Below are 19462 nucleotides of genomic sequence, written 5' to 3' on the forward strand. Positions count from 1 at the left end.
GTAAGGACACAACCTACCCCTCAACAACATCACACGGCTCCTGATTGAACGTGAGGTCCCCACCAGAGCCAGAACTCCTGTGAGAGAACACGTGTATCGTCTAAATTCTTACTCTGCACAAGGACTGCTGGATCATGCTCTGTGACATCACTGCCTATAATCACAAGTGGCAGGTCTTCTCAGCTGACCCTCAGCACCCATGCTACCACACTGCCCGCTGGCCCATCCAACCCTGTGGTTCCAAGGACACATCACTTGGCTTCCGCCCTTGAGCTCCCAGAATGGCCTTTTCCACCTGGTGAGGTCTGGAAGGAAAGCCCAAACCCGGATCGGAGCCTACCTTGCTCAGGGCTTCTCTGAAGAGCTGCACGAATTCTTCCATCATCACAGCTGTGTATACGCCTGATTCCTGCCACACCTCTTTATTCAGGCAGTGGTCAACAGTTTTTAATGCCCTCTTCAAAATGACAGAAATAAGGGATAAGGCCGTGTGCCTCACTGAGGTGCTGTCCAACTGGGAAGAAAAAGAGTTAAATGCACAAATGTCTCTAGGATACACTGGTGGACACAGATTTGCTAAGTGTGGGCTTGGCTGGCATTTGCCCCTCCTCAGGTCACTCACAGGGGAAGCTGCATGAAACAGCTGGTCTCTACACTGTGAGAAAAGGCCACCTGGGTACCTCACCCTCCTGATATCCTCTGGGTCTGACCTCAGCAATCGCCAGGAAACGACCACTAATGGCAGCATCCAGCAGTAGTTTCATTTTTATCATCTGCTCTTTGGTAAGCCTTGAGACAACTACTCAGCTACTGTGAATGTTCTCCATTAACAACAGATCTCATCAGAAGCCACTCTGCCACTGTTTTCTTTTTTTTTGAGTCAGGGTCTCACTCTGTCACCCAGGCTGGAGTGCAATGGTGTGATCGTAGCTCACTGCAGCCTCAAGCTCCTGGACTCAGGCAATCCTCCCGCCTCATCCTCCCAGGCCCCGGCCCAGACAACTCAAGCAGAATCTGCATTTCACATGATCCCCAGGAGAGCCCTCCAACACTGAGATCTGAGAAGCCCCGGCTGGGACACTGCAGACTGGCGGTGAGGTAGAAACAAAGAGCTTTTCTGGTTTACTTTTAGCTCAGTAACCGCGACACCCCAGAGCCCCAGCATTCCAGTCAGCTGCGGCTTCACTCTGTGTACACTGCACACTAAATCAGGACTATACAGGAACTATCCTAAGCCAAGAATGGCCGGCCTCACAATCGCTTCAAAGGCAGGCCCCACACAAGCATGCACACCACACCCAAGGCGCTGGGAGCACAAAGCTCAACCAACAACCCGGGCCCTGCTTCCAAACGCTTTCTTACTTCCTGTTTCTAAAAAAGGCTAAAGCTTCTCTTCCTGATTCTAAAATGTATGCTTTAAAAGTTTAGACAAAACCGTAAGAAATAAAAAAAAAAACCAAACAAACATCATCTAACTCCAGCCCCTGGAGGCACTCGCATCACCGGGTCTCACATAAAAACAGTCTTGGCTCTCGGAAAGGGCACCTGTGGAGGGAAGGCAAGGCTGGGCTCAGTGGCCCTGGTCCTGGCCCTGCAGGGCATGGCAACAGCCAACAGGGGGAGAGGAGGCTGTGTCCTCTGAGACTCCTTCCTTGGAGCCACTCCGTGCAGGAGCTAGAACACCCCTCTAGGGGCATAAGCCTTTGTCCTGAAACAACACTGAGAGGAGGAGGAGACAGGCTTTGCTCTCCCAGTCTACCAGGAGCAAGCTTGGAGGGGAGAGCAAACACAGCCCACAGAGGAGGCGCATCTGGCTGGGTGTGGTGGCTCAGACCTCTAATCCCAATGCTTTGGGAGGTCGAGGTGGGAAAATTGCGTAAGGCCAGGAGTTTGAAACCAGCCTGCGCAACATAGTGAAACCCTGTCTATACACAAAATAAAAATAAGAAAATCAGCGGGGTGTGGTGGTGTGCACCCGTGGTCCCGGCTACTCAGGGGGCTGAGGTGGGAGGAACACTTGAGTCCAAGAGTTTGAGGCTGCAATGAGCTATGATCATACCACTGTACTCCAGCCTAGGCAACAAAATGAGACCCTGTCTCAAAAAAGAGAAAAAAAATTAATAAAAAAAATAAAGGAGGTTCATCAAACTAATCCTTTCAATCTGGTTTTCCCACAAGCCCTTTGAGAAATGCAAATGTCTCCCACGTTAATTAAAACAGTTGGGCAAGCTAGCTGGGTGCCAATTTTGCATACGATGATTTGACAAACACAACACAAGACCTTTCTGCCTACTCCCACACAGGCCTCCTCTCTACTCCTCACCCCATCACCCATGCTCAGCACAAACCCTGGAGGGGTATCAAAAAACGGTGAATCTCACCACATGGTCTCAGGAGTCCACCCCACTTTACAGTGACTGTGCTCATTCCTACAGGGCCAACCCACGCCTGTGCAACCCACCACAGCCAACCTGTTCCTCCTGAAGCCACACAACTCAGCCTGCCTAGAAGGACAAAGACACCCCTCCGAATACCTGGCCTCCCCCAGGTACCTCACGCAACTTGGGGTTAGGAGGGGCTGGCAGGACCCAGGACCCAGGTGTGCCAACAACCCACAGCCATCCACCCAGGCCCATGATGCTGGGGTGAAAGACATGTGAACCCCTCAGAATGTGGTTTCTGAAGGGGCATGGGGACCTTTATAACAAATAATCATGTAAAATTTAAGTATCAGTTTCTTCCATGAACATGTCCTCCAAAAATGTCTGAAAACAGCTGGCCTTCAAAGTATATGTTCACCAGGCACCTTAACACCATTCACCTAAACCATAAAAGAAAGAATGTGCTGGGCAAATTTCATTCCTACTATGTCTGGAAATTCTAAACTAATGAGATTTTAATGATGAATTTTCCTTCTTCTGATTTAGACATTCTTTCACCCTCAGACAGGACTAGAAAGGCTTGGAGGGATGCAGGGGTCCCCGCTGTGTGATGGAGCAGGGCCAAGGACATGAAGTCCAGTGTCCCTAGAAGCAAAGTCTCTTTGCTCCAAGGTCCTTACCCACGTGCGTGGACCTGTCACTCATGGGTTATCTCAAACTACAGCCTCTGTCCTGGAAGCCTCAGAGGCTCCCTAACAAAACACAATCAAACCACATCCAGGCAGGTTCTCAGAATAATCACATCATGTAGCCAGCGAGTTTAGCTGGAGGCAGTTCCAGAAGTGGGGCAACCGCATGGCCTTACGTTTAATGCTTGGGTGAACATGCTCTTATTGCACACCAGGGGCACAGTGGTCACCATCACCATTGCCAGGAGCCGAGGCAAGGGTATAAACTCTCTGGTCTGAAAAGCCCGGGAAATCTCCGGCTGAGCCTCATAGATCTAGGAAAAGCAAAAAAGAGATTTAGTTGGTGCTGGAAGTAAGTTTCAAACCTGAGACTAGTTATAGGCACCCGAAGGTGAAGCCATTCAATCAAATAATTATAGCGGTAAAGGTTCGAGACTCCCCACAAGGCAGAGTGAAAGATTAACCCCCCCAAATCTACTTGTCAAAGACAAATGAGGTCAGGAGACTGGCTGTTAACAGACAAAGGACCTTCAGAGCAGACCTTGACCTGTGGTCTGCAGAGTCTCTTAAAACCTCTGATGGCAAATCAATCACTGCTAGAACTACGAATGGTACTACTTATCAGTTCCGGCTGCACTTGACAGGCACCTGACAAATGATGTCAGGAAGGGATATTAGGAAGCCATTTTCTCAAAGCTTCCTGACAACCCTTTGGGATAGGGACACTTTACATTAAAACAAAAATATATTCACAGGTGACAAAATTGGAGCTCAGCGAGGTTAGGTAATTTCCCTAAGTCTACATAGCTAGTTAGCAGCCAAGTAAGGACTCAATACTGGGCCTGCAAAGACCACACACTCACCCCTCCCCTGTATCAGATGCAGCTCCCAGTAGGGTGCTGGCCCCGGGACTATCTGTACCAAAATGAGGGGTGGAGTACATCCTCCTTATCCCAAGGTAAATGTGGAGACTGTGCACATAGGCACTCAAGCAGAATAAAAGCTGGTTTTACCGAAAATGCCAGGCCCAGGCAGAGGCACAAGAAACAATCCCAGGTGTTTTACCACTAGGCAAACCATGAATCAGTGACAGAGAGTTCAAACAAGGCAGGCATTACTGCCAAAGAACTAACAGTAGGTGCCTCCATTTGTAAATGGGCAGATGCTGACACCATGATCAAAAGGAAGGTAACGCACATCCACTTAAACCATCAGACCAACGTTCCACAGCTTATTTCAAGTTTTTCTAACTGAAGCAGCAACCTTTAAAGACTATCTGACAAATCAGACATTTCATTTTATTTTGCTTTTTATGAGCCGAGATGGAGAAAAGATAATCAGGCATCTCATCAATCCCAGTCTAACTGTGCTGGGATTTCACTCTAAGCAAAATCTTGATGAACAAGATAAATTGGCTCAAAAGATTCTAAAGGAATAAACTTCAAATTCAGCTCAGTGAAAGGCAAAATGCTATAGAAGATAAGGACACCAAATTTACATGATCTAAAATATCCCTTTTTATCCCTGAAAGGTCTTCACATTGTACAGTTTACCAGATCAGAATGTCTGCCAGTCCCCCAACTCCCTACGCCCCCCATCTAGCTGACTGACTTTTTTTTCCTGAGATGGAGTCTCGCTCTGTCACCCAGGCTGAGTAGAGTGGCGCGATCTTGGCTCACTGCAACCTCCGCCTCCCAGGTTCAAGCAATTCTCCTGCCTCAGGCTCCCAGGTACCTGGGATTACAGGCGCACACCACCACACTCGGTTGATTTTTGTATTTTTAGTAAGAGGCAGGTTTCGTCATGTTGGCCAGGCTGGTCTTAAACTCCTGACCTCAGGTAATTCGCCTGCCTCAGCCTCCCAAAGTGCTGGGATTATAGGCATGAGCCACCATGCCCAGCCTAGCTAACAGACTTTTAAATATCATGTTTTTTTTACCTTGTTTAGTAGTTTGATATTATTTAACCAAGTAGACTTTGCTCGTGGGATAAAGGAAAACGTCACTTCCTTGAAGTATTTGTTCAGTAAGTCCGGGCACACTTTGAGGATGTTCACCACAAGGTCAGCCACCAGCTCATCATCAGCTGCAGTTTTCAAACCCAGCAAGAAGTGCAAAAGTGTCAGGTTTCCACCTCTGTTAGAGAAAGAGACATGGGGAGAGGTCAAAGCACCCTGAGAGCTCACAGTGATGCAGCTCTGCAGAACTGCCCTCAGTGGACACAGCAATAACAGCCTGGGGCACTTCCCCCAAGACATAAAGTGGGAGTTCTGTGGCCTGGGGCTTCCCGCTCTCCACAGAGGGCTTCTCTCCATCCTCTACTTCTGAGTGGCTGAAAAAGTCTAAGTCTCTGATTGTCCTGCTCCCTTTCTTCTTTCCTACTTCCCTCCCTTGAGTTCAATTTGCTTTCTAAAGAAAAGGAAGAACACCGTTCTCTCTCACTCTACCTCAGCCACCTACCAGTCTACCTAGAAGTCAAGGCTACTGAAAAGAAAGGGCAAAACCAGCATGGAGGAATCCAAGCCCCAAACTTCATTTTGAGATTTTACTGACATCCCTCCTCCAGCCACACATGAAAAAGCACTACGTAGGGCTGGCTGCGGTGACTCACGACTGTAATCCCAGCACTTTGGGAGGCCAAGGCGGGAGGATCAACTGAGGTCAGGAGTTCAAGACCAGCTTGGCCAACATAGTGAAACCCTGTCTCTACTAAAAACACACAAAAAATTAGCCATGTGTGGTGGTGCCCATATGTAGTCCTAGCTACTCAAGAGGCTGAGGCGGGATAATCGCTTGAACCTGAGAGGTGGAGGCTGCAATGAGCTGAGATCGCACCACTGCACTCCAGCCTGGGCAACAGAGTGAGACTCCGTCTGAAAAAAAAAAGCACTATGTAAATACATATGTGAGTGTAAATGTAAAAAAAGGCAGGTAAGACATTTTTCTCTTGAAAAGGGGACTTCTTTTACTTTTTAAAATGTTTTATTATTTCTTTATTTAGAGATAGGGTCTTGCTCTGTCATCCAGAATGCAGTGGTGTGACCAGGGCTCACTGCAGCCTCGAACTCCTGGATTCAAGCGATCCTCCTGCCTCAGCCTCCTGAGTAGCTGGGACTAGAGGTGCGCACCACCACACCTGGCAATAAAGTTTTTTTGTATGAACTGCTCATGAGTTGCTGCATGGTCCAGAGTGCCATCAAATTATTTCTTGACAAGAAATCTGACAAGACAGCACAAGGTCCTTGCACGGGCCTTCTGCCTTCCCTGTTTCTAGCTTATTTCAAATTCCTTCATCTTCATTTAGCAGCTGAAAGAAGCTAGGATGGGGAAAAAGTCTACTGTAGAAAAATATTGAAAAGTTGTCTCAAAGTGGACAATCTTCAAAGGTATGAGAAGATAATAAAAGCAGCAGATGAGCCCAGGAGTTCGAGGCTGCAGTGACCTATGACTGCGCCACTGCCTTCCATCCTGAGCAACAGAGCGAGACTCCATCTCAAAAAAAAAAAAAAAAAAGTAAGACACAGGAAAGACCACAGAGACTCAAACTTGCATAAAGGGAGTAAAACCTCAGGATCCACACAGTGAAAGCCCCAGGTAACAAGGCTTCACCTGCCTCAAAGTCTTTTTAGAAAGTACGCCCTTTCCTATCTGCTTGACCCTGGGAAGTCAAAACACCCAGAAAACCCTCAGACTCTGTCTCGTGCACGACACAGTGATGGTTTCTAGGGTCCCCAGTGTCTCATATCCCCCTTATAAATTCAGTAAAACTACAATGCTATAGGACAGCTTTACATATAGTTTTAAAAAGTTTTTTAAAAATCAAATTAGAAAGTATAATTTTGATCAGAAAAACTATCCTTTCTTAATATGAAAATGTCATGAACAAATATAGTTTGTGCTGTCAAATGAAAAGGATATTAAACCTACAAAGAGTGCTAAAAATACTACACATACTTTAATCAACAACGTAATAAAATGGAGAGCACTAATATTTATGTAGTGCATGATACAGGCCAGACACTGCTCTAGGCATTACCACCACCTCTCTACGACAGGCACTACTTTTATTCCCACTTTATAGACGAGATAATGGAGGCAGAGAGGATGCCTAACCCAGTGAGGGTCTCAGAGCTAAGTTAGGATTGAAGCCCAGCTGTCTGCTGTTAACCTACACCAGGGACTGGCAAAGTAGGGCTCAGCACCTGTCACTGTAATTTTATTGGGACACAGGTAAACCTACTTATTTACATCTATGGATGCTTTGGTGGCACAATTGAGTGGTCACAACAGACTGTAGGCTGCCAAGCCTAAAATACAATCTGGCCCTTTGTAGAAAAAGTGTGCCAATCCTTGCTCTATGCTGTAACACCAGTTTTCAGTGAACACCTACTAAGTGCCAGGCACTGTCCTAGGGACTGGAGGCCCATAACAGACCGGCGCCTGTTCTCACCACTTCTCACCAATCTGGTAACAAACAAGCAAATAAATAAATCGGCAAACAAATAAACGAACAGTCAGAAGCCTAAGCCAGGCAAAAGCACCGTGACAGTGGAGGGACGATTTCAGAAAGGGCTGCTGGGGAGGCCTCCCTGAAGCGGTGAGGTCTGCAAAGGAACCTGAATGAAATGAGGGAGTGGGCCACATGTCTACTGGGGAACAGGGAACGATGCAATTCAGTGTTCTCAAAGCTTTCTGTTACCATTCACAAACAAATCTCCTTCCTTTCCCTTATGCACAAACACTTGTCTTTTGCCCATGGCTTCAAAATTCACCTACATCACAGCTTGCTGCAAACAGACGCATACCCACAAGTTGATTCAATACGCCCATCAAATGATCATCTATTTCAGGGGCCTAGTTATGGAGGAAAAATGTTTTAAAAAGGGAGAACAATGCATGCGTTTTAAGCATGGTGTACTATTCTATTCAACTATAAAAGTCTGCTGTTGTGTTTTGGCAGGAAAATGAGCTCATTCTTACTGATGAAAGAAGAAAGAAATGATGTGACAAGTTAAATCACAGTAACCTCAGAATCAAAACATGTACAAAGTCATAAGCAGACAGAAAAATTCCCACCACGTTATTACATTCTGAAGGAATTGCCTGATTTCCTGACTGGCTGAAACTAGAAGTAAATCAAACTGCCTAAATCCTTGTGATATAATGCTATGATAGAATAACAAGGAGTAAAAAATAAATCATTTACAATGACCAGAAAACATGGCCAATATTTTTATTGTCAAATGAGAAAAAAGCAGATAAGATGAACAGTAGTAAGCTGTTTTTGTTATTAAAAAAAAATTACATGGACCTGTATTATACGACTACAAAAAGAAAGTCTCAAAGAATATAATCAAAACCAGTAGATTTGAACTTTATGTTTCCTTACTGATGAAATGTTATCATAATTGTGAAATATGAAACAAAATATAAAAAATAAAAACAATTTTGAAATCGTGACTCATGGGCAGCCTGTCGAGGACAGGGAGGTCTGTTTAGTACCAGTTTGGAGCTAGACTTCCTGGATTCCAATGCAAGCTCTGCCATTTAACCAGGATAAGGGTCTGGACCTCTCTAGAACTACTTTCTTCCTCTGCAAAGTTGGCATAACAATGGCACCTGCGTCAGGACTGCTGTGAGGCCCATGTCAGGGCCAACCCTCTCTGTGAAGGCAGACGCCTTTCCTGAGCTCCAGCTGATGACCACTATCTTTAGGTAAACATCTGCAGCACCTCCCGGGGTGAAATATCCCATGACCTAACTAAGTGCTAATAGACAGCTACCCTCAGAACTGCCCCCGAGGACATGCAACGAGTAGAAGTTCTCTGGGACTACAACTGTTCAACCCTGAAATGAGTTAGATAATGTCCACAACTCTAGTTCTAACCTACTACAGTCCCACTGGACACGCATGTATGTGGTGACTTCTAAGGAACACATACACCCTGGGGTCCACAAGAGTGTTATACTTTACCTGCCAAAGGTACCCAAAGATGCATCATAAAAATTAATTCCATGCTTGAGTGAACAGCAAAGATCCATCAGGAAGTTATGAACGAGCTCCCGTACCATGGTTTTCCCTGCTTCTTCAGCAGAAACCTATGAAGATTTTAAAAAATTCAATGCAAATCCCAAGCTCATACATCTAAGTAAGAGCTACAGTAAAAACAAGGACAATATTAACTGCCTGATGACAATTTAGAAAACATTTTAAACATCTGGTATCATTCCAAACAATAAATGAAAACAACAACCAAAGATACACCAATCAAGATAAAAGAATACTCTGAAGAGGGACAAGCTTGAACCTGTATTTTTAAAAGCTTTAAAGTGATCTAATTTCTCTTGTTCATTTGAATAAAATTCCACATTTGGGAGTGTTTTTAGGCAGCCTCCGAGGCTTGCTGGTCTAGAGCATACAAAAACATGTTCAAAACAAGACGACCTGGGCAAGTCTCCAAGATAAAAGGAGGTGAAGTAGTAGACTCTTGAGAGGTGAGTTATTATAACGTTAACAGGAAGTCCGTGCCTTTACTACTCTGGCCAAGTCCATGTTCAGTAACACCCTGAGGGAAATTAAAATATATACTGGCATTGGGTCAGTGTGAGAGCAGCTGTTTCAATTTAGCACACACGTTAACTAGCACAAAATAAAATACATATGTCAGTAGATGAGGCTCCTAGACATTCAGGATCCTGAAGTTAAAAACAAACAAACAAACAAAAAACACGCAACAAGGCTTGAAACTCCAACAACTGGACATGAAAGAATGGAAGGACAGGAAGGCAGAGGTAAAGCAAGAGGAGGAAAAGAGGGCCGGGATGACCCTGCAGGTCTAACAGGCAAGTGCTGCAGGGAAAACTAAGATATGGCTCAGCTCAAGGAAATCATGGTTTTCTAAAAGAAAAAAAAAAAAAAAATATATATATATATATATATATATATGAGCATGATTAAGAAATTAGAGGAAAAAATCCTATTGCAATTAGCAGAGAGTTAATACAACCATATAACCACAGTCAAAAGAAACCGATCAAATGAGGGGACTTCAAGTCTGGTGCAGCGTTGAGAATTCTCCCTCTCCCGACCCTGAAGATCAAATTCCAACAACGAGGTCAATGAAAACTAAAAAGGGTCTGCACCTTGACATCTTCCGGGTTCACGTCGGTAATCCCATTCCAGTTGTACAGCGATGCTATGTGGTTCAATAACTGCCCCGTAAAAAAACGCACCTTCTGGGTTTTTGTGATATTTTTATTGTGAACTACCTGAAAACAATAATAAAAACAAATGAAGTTCATGGAATTCAATTACTTTTAAAATGGTGCTCACTGTTTTCTGATCATTATAAAAATAACGCATGCTAGTGGCAGAAAATTTGGTTTAAAAAAAGTAAAAACATAAAAGGGAAGTTCACCAATATTCCCAACCATCCTAGGACACCTAGTTACTATTTTGATACATTTCATTTCAGTCACCACCCACACCCACACAATATATATGTGTATGTATTAGTTATTTTTTGCCTGAGATTTTATTTATATGTGATTACTTACGAAACATAATCCTTTTCCACATCATTAAAAATCCCTGTAGAACATTCTGGGGGGCTAAACACCATTCTATCCTATGAGTGGACCACCACTTATCTAACCATTCCCCTGGTGTTTACAATTAGTTGTTTCTAAATTCTGGCTATTCTCCATAAAGCCGTGATTAGCATCCTTGAACAAAGTTTTCACTGCATCTGACTTTGGACTTGACTCTGGTTCCTGCAAGTGGAATTGTGGAACAAATTCTCAGCTCCACCCAAACCTACCCCCAGAATCCCTAGGGGTGTGGCGCAGGTATATATATTTCAAATACATTCCCCTAGTGGTTCTGATGCAACTCCCCCAGTTCAGAACCACCATACGTCAGGGTCCATGAACATATTTAAGACCTCTGACACATCCTGTCAGAACTGTTATCTTCCATAGGGGATACAACACTCCTTCTCAAGAAAGTATCTGATTCAAAGCATCCTGGCTAGCATTGAACACCATTGTTTTTAAAAGGCAATGCTATTTTAGTAGGCAAAAAAGTCTGTATGTCATTATTTGCATTACTTTAAATTAGGGTTTCTCAACCTCAGCTCCACTGACACTTGGGGCCAGGTAATTGTTTTGGGGGCCATCCTGGGCATTGCAGGATGTTTGGCAGCATCCCTGCTGTCTCCTCACTAGGCACCTGTTGTACCTCCCCAGTTGTGACAACCCAAAATGTCTTCAGAGATTGCCAAATGTCCCGTAGAAGTAAAATTGCCCCCAGTTGAGAATCGCTCTTTAAAATACTTTGAAAATAAAGTCCTTTCATGCTTATCAGCCACTTTCATGTGGACTTTGGACAACATGTCATGTCGGGAGGGTCACAGAGTTTTTCTTACTGATGATTTAAGGTGTTTCTGTGTTAAAGGCAGTGATCCTTTTAGCAAGTTTTCAAATATGGATGAGATGCTTGCAAAAGGCAGAATATGGAACATGACACAAAACAACCTTTTGCTAGCTATGTGAATGAAGTATTTATAATTGACAGCCCATGATGATCACTGTGGGTTGCTGTGAAATGCTGACCATCAGCTTTTCTGCTGCTGTAATAAAACAGCAGCCACGTCTGGACATCACTGGCTGCTTCAGCTATTCCTTAACCTTCTAGTCTCGGGATATGCTCATCAACAAGAACAAATTTCTGCTTAAGGAAGAAGTTCCCACTCAACCAATACAACAGTCTACGTAACGTAAGATGTTGTAGCTCTACAGTACTGTAAACACCGGAGAATATCTCCACGCTTGAGGGAAAACAGACAACAGAAACACTGATCACCAAGCACGTACCTTTGTTTTCAGTGTGGATAATAAAATATTGATGGTAGAGATCCTATCGTCCTTTATCCCTGAGCTAAAAATGCAAGGAATAAATTCTGAAAGTAAAAGTTTCAAAGCATTAAATTCAAAAATATTTTGAAAATGAGAATAGACGAGAGAATATTACTGTTTAAGTAGTACAGCAAACAATGCCTTTTACCTTTTCTTTTTTTTAAGTTTTTCTTTTTTTTTTTAACTACACAAGTTTCCAGTAGACATAACCACTTCCATGACATAAGAAATCAAGAAGCCAGGCACAGTGGCTCATGCCTGTAAACCCAGCACTATGGGAGGCCAAGGCGGGAGGATCCCTTGAGGCCAGGAGTTCAAGAACAGCCTGGGCAATATAGCAAGACCCTGTCTCTAAAAAAAAATTTAAAAATGATCTGGGTATGGTGGTGTGCACATGTACTCTTACTGTAGTCTTAGCTACCTAGGAGGCTGAGGTGGCAGGATCAGTAGTACCCAGGAGTTTGAGGTTGCAGTAAGCTATGATTGCACCACCACACTCCAACCTAGGCAACAGAGAAAGACAGTGTCTCCAAAAAAACAAAACAAAACAAAAAAAACAAAAAGGAGGAAAGAAAAGAAATCAAGAGCACCTAAAGGTGAACCAATGACAGAACTTTTTAAGAAGTTCAGTAGGTCTTTAGTTCCATTTTGCTTTTCTTTTCTCATATTAAAATTAACTAAATACTATTTGAAAGAGAATGTATGGTATAACAAACTAATAAAATTTCTCGCTTAGACTTGCTGAGATATGTTTAAAGAGAAGGTCATCATTTTTTAAGTTGGCAGTAGAATTCTGGTTGATTTAGTTTGTTGACTTTTTGCTTTCTCTTCCTACTTTTCAATCCCCAGGGAAATGGCCACCAGCGCTTGACACTATCATTATTAATGCAGTGGTGACAGTGGGCAGAAGCAGCAAAGCAATTACAATTTTCCTTGCTCCACACAGGCTTACTGGGCACACAGAATTTCTACAAAAGCAAATTCATTATTTGTGAAAAAGGAAAACTCAGAAAATACCAGACAAACCAAAAGAATAAGTCAAGGCCTCAGTACCGAGAAGTTAACACTGTTAACATTGTCTGAGTTAACTATTAACTTTCTGATGTATTCATGCTGTTCTATTTGAGTAAAATGAGATCGTACTTTACAGTTTTATAACTCAGTTTACACCTGATCATGTATCACTAAAAAACTTTGAAACCATTAAGTACAGCATTTTTTTTTCTTTTTGAGACAGGGCCTCCCTCTGTCCTCCAAGCTAGAGTGCAGTGGTGCAATCTTGACTTACTGCAGCCTTGACATTCCAGGCTCAAGCAATTCTCCCACCTCAGCCTCCCAAGTAGCTGAGACAATAGGTACACGCCAACACGCCCAGTTAACTTTTGTATTTTTTTCTTCTGGTAGAGATAGAATCTCACTATGTTGCCCAGGACGGTCTCAAGAATTCCTGGGTTCAAGCAATCCTCCCGCCTCCACCTCCCAAAATGCTGGGATTACAAGCGTGAGCCACCACGGCCAGCCTCTAGAGTATTTTTAATCGCTGCATTCCGTCTTATGACCAGTCCCCTATTTGCTCAGCCAATCTCTTAATGGTGGATAGTTAGAAGTCCCATTTCCAGCTAATATAAATATTATTCCCTAACAAAACTTCTACTCACATCTGTAATTATTTCACTGGGATAAATGACTAGACATGGAATTGCAGGATCAAGTATCTTAAAAGTTGTTTTATCTTTTTTTCTTTATCCACTGTGCAACCCACTTCAGTGCCAGCAGCCTATGGGCACAGAGGCCAGGCAATGGTTCGGGGCTACAGTTTGCTCTGGCATGGGGTACTATGAGAGGCCCAGGGGGACGGGCCCATCATAAATCCAAACCCATGCATAAGCATCTTAAAAGTTTTGATGCGTACAGCCAAACTCCCAGCAGAAACATTAAACTGTAGTATGTTCCAGTCCCCTTCAACAGTGAAAATGGTACCAACTGTCCTGGAATAAAAGGCCAGATGGCTGAAATGACCCAGGGGAGTCTTAAAGAAACTACTGGCTCTGGCAGCAGCAAGACATCCTGAACCTAGTTCCTAGTAACAAGTAGGAAAAAAAAATCTGTCTGCTGCACTATGCAGAGACCACATCTCCACTCTCACGCTGCCCACCACAGCAGCAATGGAGGGCCCCACACAGACCAGGCTGACTACAGACAGGGTGACCACCACCCGCACTCTTCTCCTAAATGGCCCCGGCAGTCACGCTCCAGGGGCAGTTCAGATCTCCCACCCTGGGAAGGGGAAGAAGGACTGGAGACCCAAACGCCCTGAGTACAGTACCCTGCTACTCCTCCTCAATAGCTCCCAGAGCTCCGGCCAGTCCACAGGACTGCTCCTCACCTCCAGACAGGCCAGGATTCCAGGGAATCTTACTGAGCAACTGCCATGTGCTGAGCTAAGTGCTGCCATTGATCATCTTACTGAATCTCTTGATAAAACGCAAGGGGCCCTAGCAGATTGAATGATGCCAAGCCTCACTCTAGGGACACAGCCACCAGAAGGTGGTCAAGCTGGAATTCTCTGAAGCCCTGTTACTGCTATTCTCATAACATGGGGCTAAGCCACCAAAGAACTAACTTCATTTTTTAAAACTACAGCTCCCAAGGAAATCCAGGTAGCCAGGGCTATGAGTCTGAGTATGTTCCAGAGCCATGAAGCCTCCTTTGTTTGCCCGACCCTGCCTCTCTGAGGTCTGCATTTATCCTCTGTTACGGCCTCGCTCAGCACTCCAGACGGCATAACAGGAACACCTCTGTTCACTCTGACCCGTGATATTAAAATGGTACTGACCAAGGCTTTGCACCCGCTCACCCACCTCCCTGCCCCATACCCTTCAATCTGGTGTACAGAGCAACTGCAAAGGCTGCAGACCTTTTTCTAACTTGGACGAAACGGTTTGCAGCAGGGTTTTCAAAACAAATGGGCTTTCCTAAGGGACAAGGGGGTGCACCTACCTTTCACTTCCAACACCTGCACTATAGTGCTGTCATCACCCGCAATTAGAAAGGAGAGAGCAAACTGAATGTAGGCCTGCCGAACGTCGTACACTCCCTGGAGGACAAAGGAGACCTACATGTCACATGCATACTCCACACAGAGCCAAAGGAATCAGCAACACAGTGGCCAAGCACACCCCTCCCGTCTCAACATCACCAGCCCCCCGGCCTCGTCCCCAGTCACCAGGGGCTGCAAGTCTGAAACCAACGCTCATTCTTCACGGAAAGCAAACAATTTTTTCTATTCTCTTTTCCTGGTAATCTTCTCTACTTTTCCTTCTCTTTCAAGCCCTATTTTCAATACAAAAGTATGGGTAAAAAATAGCAGCGTTCCCTTCCCTGACTGTAACACACATATTTTAGTTTCTTGGCCACTTTGGTGCAGAACAAGACTCTCAGCCTGCCTAGATCCATCTCCTCTCGCTTGCTAATGAAAATCATCTATGTTTTTGAAAATTCAGAGATGATGAAATGACTGGTACTGCTTTGGGTGAGACATCAATGTGGCGATGTCTGGTTTTTATTAGATACTATAAATAACTTATTAGCTCATACCACAAACCAAAGCACAGATGCCGTCACGTTACCAACCCTGTTAGGCCTTCCCAGGGTTGCAGCCAGCACTGTCCCACAGGCATCAGCCACCACCTAGGGCAGTGGGCACGTTTGGGGAGGGCCCCAACACCGTGACAGCAGCCGATGCCTCTAGGGAAGTCGCTGGTCAACTTCCCCTCCCAGTATCACTAAGACAAATCTGTGTCACATCACTCCTCGTTTTGTATCTAAGGAACTCAAGGCATATGGTCATGTCAGTCTCCTATCAGCTGTTCCAGAACTAGCAGGAGTGCCTAGATCCTCCATTGCTTACGCCCAGCAGTATTCTCTACTTCAGTTACTCCAAAGACACCTTCATTCACTGCCGAGAAATAAGTTAGTATCACAACAAATGATTGCCCCAAAATGCCTGGGAAAATTAAGGAGTAATCTCTGCCTTCCAGATAGTTCTGATCCACTTAGTAGTAGCAGGAGAGGTGGTGGCAGTAGCAGTGACGATGAGGAGGAGGAGGAGGAGAACAATGTTTACAGAGCACTTACTATGTGCCAGGCACTATACCAAATGCTGCACATCTGTGATCTCATTTACTCCTCATAACAGCCTGAGGGAGAGATGCCCACACCACACCCATTTTACAGACGAGAAAACTGAGGGGTCAAAAATTCAGCCGGATACAGTGGCTCACGCCTATAATCCCAGCACATTGGGAGGCCAAGCAGGGCAGATCATTTGAGGTTAGGAGTTCGAAACCAACCCAGCCAACGTGGTGAAACCCTGTCTCTACTAAAAATACAAAAATTAGCTGGGTATGGTGGTAGGCGCCTATAATTCCAGCTACTCGGGAGGCTGAGACAGGAGAATCACTTGAGCCCGGGAGGCAGAGCTTGCAGTGAGCAGAGATCGCGCCACTGCACTCCAACCTGGGCGACAGAGGAAGACTCCATCTCAAAAAAAAAAAAAAAAAAATTCACCCGAGGTCACACAGCTAATTAAGTACCACAACTGAGATAAGAAGTAGTTGTACAAACATACTACTTATGTTCAACTACAGAGTTCTTCCTTCTTCACAAGATTCTGTGGCATTTTCCATTTTCATTTCACTTTTTCTCAGGGTGCAAGGACCATACTTGGCACCAGTTAGGTCTCTGTGCAAGTCTTTAGTTAATTCCATCTTATTTTGTTGGGTCTATGTTCCTTTCGGAGAAAAGGAAGGCTATCCAACCCATGCTCCCTGATACGTAGATCAAGGCCTTGCACACTCATTACATTTATTGAGTCTATCCCCATACACGCCACACAGCATCTCAGCAAGACCTTATTACACCAATGCGGGTTTCTCCCAAAAGTGAGAGCTTCAAACTATCCACTCTGTTCTGAGGACCTACCTGTGTGACTCATCACAATAAGGAGTTTGCGTTCAATGATCACGTGTGCTGAGAATGTGCAGCACTTCCATAGTGTCAGCAACGCTCCAGTGCCTTAACCCACCAATTCACTTTTTATAAAACACTCACTGCATTCAAGATGCCATCATCTCAGGCCAAGGGAGGGTGCAAAGTTAACCAAGATGTTGTCCCTGTCCTCAGGAAGCTTAAGCTGCTCCCAAGCCATCTCTATGCCTCATGGTTCAAATAAACATGCCATCTAATTCAAGCAGTTAATTTTCCTGATCTACACATGCCTTGTGTTCCAGATAAATGCTGGTAAAATGCTAAAACTTGCCTGGCAAAATTAAATTAAGTTCTGTCTTTTCCCTCCTAGTGGAAAGTTCCTGTGCTTTTATTTTTTGTCCACTGACGTAACAGTACTGGGAGTCAGGACTCTGGAATGCTGGTCCAGGTTTTCTGCCATTCTAGATCTTTCTATCCTGCTGGTACACAGCAGAACTAGACCTCCTGCGGATCCCTCCAGCAATGAATTTATAAATGAAAAGGTTTTAGTTATCACCTCCCGGCTTCCATCTTTTATATCCTAGACAACTCCAAATTTTCTGTCCTGACGTGATGGATGGAGGAACTGGGTAAGATCCCCAGGACACAGCAGCTGCCCGCTCTAGGCTCTGCCACTGCCGTCTCCAGCCCACTCCATCCTCTGTCTCCAGTCTACTCCCTCAAAGGCGTCCCACTCCTACTGCAAGTGGGCCACATGCCTGCTCTTCATTCCCACCCTATGACCTCACAGGGTTATTATTCCAGGAAGAAAACGTCCTGAACTCTTCAGGGCTTATTCGGCAAAACACCGTCTAAAATAGACCAGAATACATTTGGTAAAACTGCTCTTTGGCACAGGATTTTAACAATGCTTTCTTTGGCTGGATGAATATCTATAATCCTCCTTCTTCATGAGGCTTTAATAATTTCCTCTGAAATGTTAACATATATTCATTAAAAAAAAAAAAAAAATCCCTGCCAGCACTTCAACAACTAAATGGCATAAAACAAACAAACAAACAAAAAAAAGCGGGGGATGGAGTGAGGGAGAAAAACTCAGACTCAAAAGGGATCAAAGATATTTAAGAAACATATCAGCCAAATGCAATGTAGACTTTGTTTGGATCCTGATCTGAACCACAAGGTGTAAAAACATTCTTGAAACGGAAAAAACCTGAGACCAAACTGAGTAATAGATGATAGTGAGAAATTATTAATGGGTTAGGCGTGATAATGGCACTGTGGTTTCTGTTCTTTAAAGGGTCTTTTTCTGTTAGAGTACATGCTGAAATATTTATAGTGAAATATGATTCGCGTCTGGGATTTGCTATAATCGACTGCCCCAGAGGAAACTAAAAAGGTGGAGGGTGGGGACAGTGGCTGAAGCTGGACAGCTGGTATAGGGGTTCCTTACGCTGCTCTATTTTTAAATGTTCCTAACAGTTCCTTATTAAATGTAATGTCTCAACTCCATTTCCTGTAACATATAAGGTATCTAAGATACTTATTACAGATTACACAATGAGAGTAAAAACACTTTTGACTTGACTGTAACTCCCATTTTACAGATCCTGGAGAGGTAAAATAATGTGCCGAGACCCTGAGATGAAACAGCTCGTGCGTGGCCCTGCAGTCAGGGTTCAGGACGGGAAGCCCTAGTCGGCCTTTCCCACGCTCTCTGGGCTCCTGCAGTCTATTTCACTCAGACAGCTGGGAGGGCTGACATCAAAAGAGATGGGTGGGGAGGGCATCTGATGGATAATTACTGCCAGGCTTACTGCCAGGTAAGACCAAAGAACCGTGATATTTGCCCTAGTCTGCAAATAGCACACACATTCTTTTTATTAGAAACGTATTTAAATGTCAGGAGCCATTATTCATTGAATGGAATTTGTTGACACATGGATAAAGCGTAGTATCTAAGAGACATTAAGACCTGGAATTTTTTTCCTTAGAGAATACCTTATTTGTAATTCCAGTAAAACCCTCAACACCAGGCCAATCTCGCAGAGCCATAAAAGCTACTTGGTATTATCAACCTTTTAGTCCAATTCCCGGCAATGTAGAAACTTCTAGTTCCCAGGGATACTGACAGAACAAGGTGGCACGGGGTTATAGAAGTGAATTACTCTAATGTGGTTCTCCACCGCGGCAGATGGGACCGGCTGATATCTGTCTCCTTATTCTTTACGTTCAGGAAGAGGGTGACACTCTGGCCAGGGCTGTTCACAGCACTGAATTCCAGCAGGGGAGCTGATATGGCAACCAGAAGATGCCCTTCGACAGACAACCTGCAGCCAGCACACGTGACGGGAGGATGCCCTCGCTCAAGCTCAGGAGTCCTCAAAGTGTGCCTGCTCCCCAAGAACCTTTCCAAACCTAAGTGAAATTTCAAAAGTCACCAGGGAATTTTTGTTTCACAGGTTTCCTGAAAACCAACCATCCACAC

General features: G+C 44.5%; 1 protein-coding gene, 1 long non-coding RNA gene and 1 other non-coding gene across 6 annotated transcripts in view; 1 reads left to right on the forward strand and 2 right to left on the reverse strand.

Annotated features, from left to right (window-relative positions):
* The window catches only part of URB1 (URB1 ribosome biogenesis homolog), a 97123-nt gene that overhangs the window by 48980 nt on the left and 28681 nt on the right, over positions 1-19462 (reverse strand). For all 4 annotated transcript variants that reach the window (XM_031665711.1, XM_031665712.1, XM_021935537.2 and 1 more), the window contains 7 exons: positions 14986-15082; positions 11944-12029; positions 10213-10338; positions 9044-9168; positions 5010-5205; positions 3247-3384; positions 341-514 (listed from right to left, as the gene is read on the reverse strand). In XM_031665711.1, coding sequence (XP_031521571.1) covers positions 341-514; positions 3247-3384; positions 5010-5205; positions 9044-9168; positions 10213-10338; positions 11944-12029; positions 14986-15082 — 942 coding nt within the window. The remainder of the gene's footprint in view (positions 1-340; positions 515-3246; positions 3385-5009; positions 5206-9043; positions 9169-10212; positions 10339-11943; positions 12030-14985; positions 15083-19462) is intronic.
* On the forward strand, positions 397-19294 carry LOC116274602. Its single transcript, XR_004183373.1, has 3 exons — positions 397-783; positions 2436-2548; positions 19211-19294. It is a non-coding gene; the product is annotated as an uncharacterized LOC116274602 (long non-coding RNA).
* Positions 13733-13868, reverse strand: LOC116274777. The gene has a single exon (XR_004183552.1). It is a non-coding gene; the product is annotated as a small nucleolar RNA SNORA42/SNORA80 family (small nucleolar RNA).

The sequence above is a fragment of the Papio anubis genome, chromosome 4 (assembly GCF_008728515.1).
Source record: "Papio anubis isolate 15944 chromosome 4, Panubis1.0, whole genome shotgun sequence".
NCBI lineage: Eukaryota > Metazoa > Chordata > Mammalia > Primates > Cercopithecidae > Papio > Papio anubis.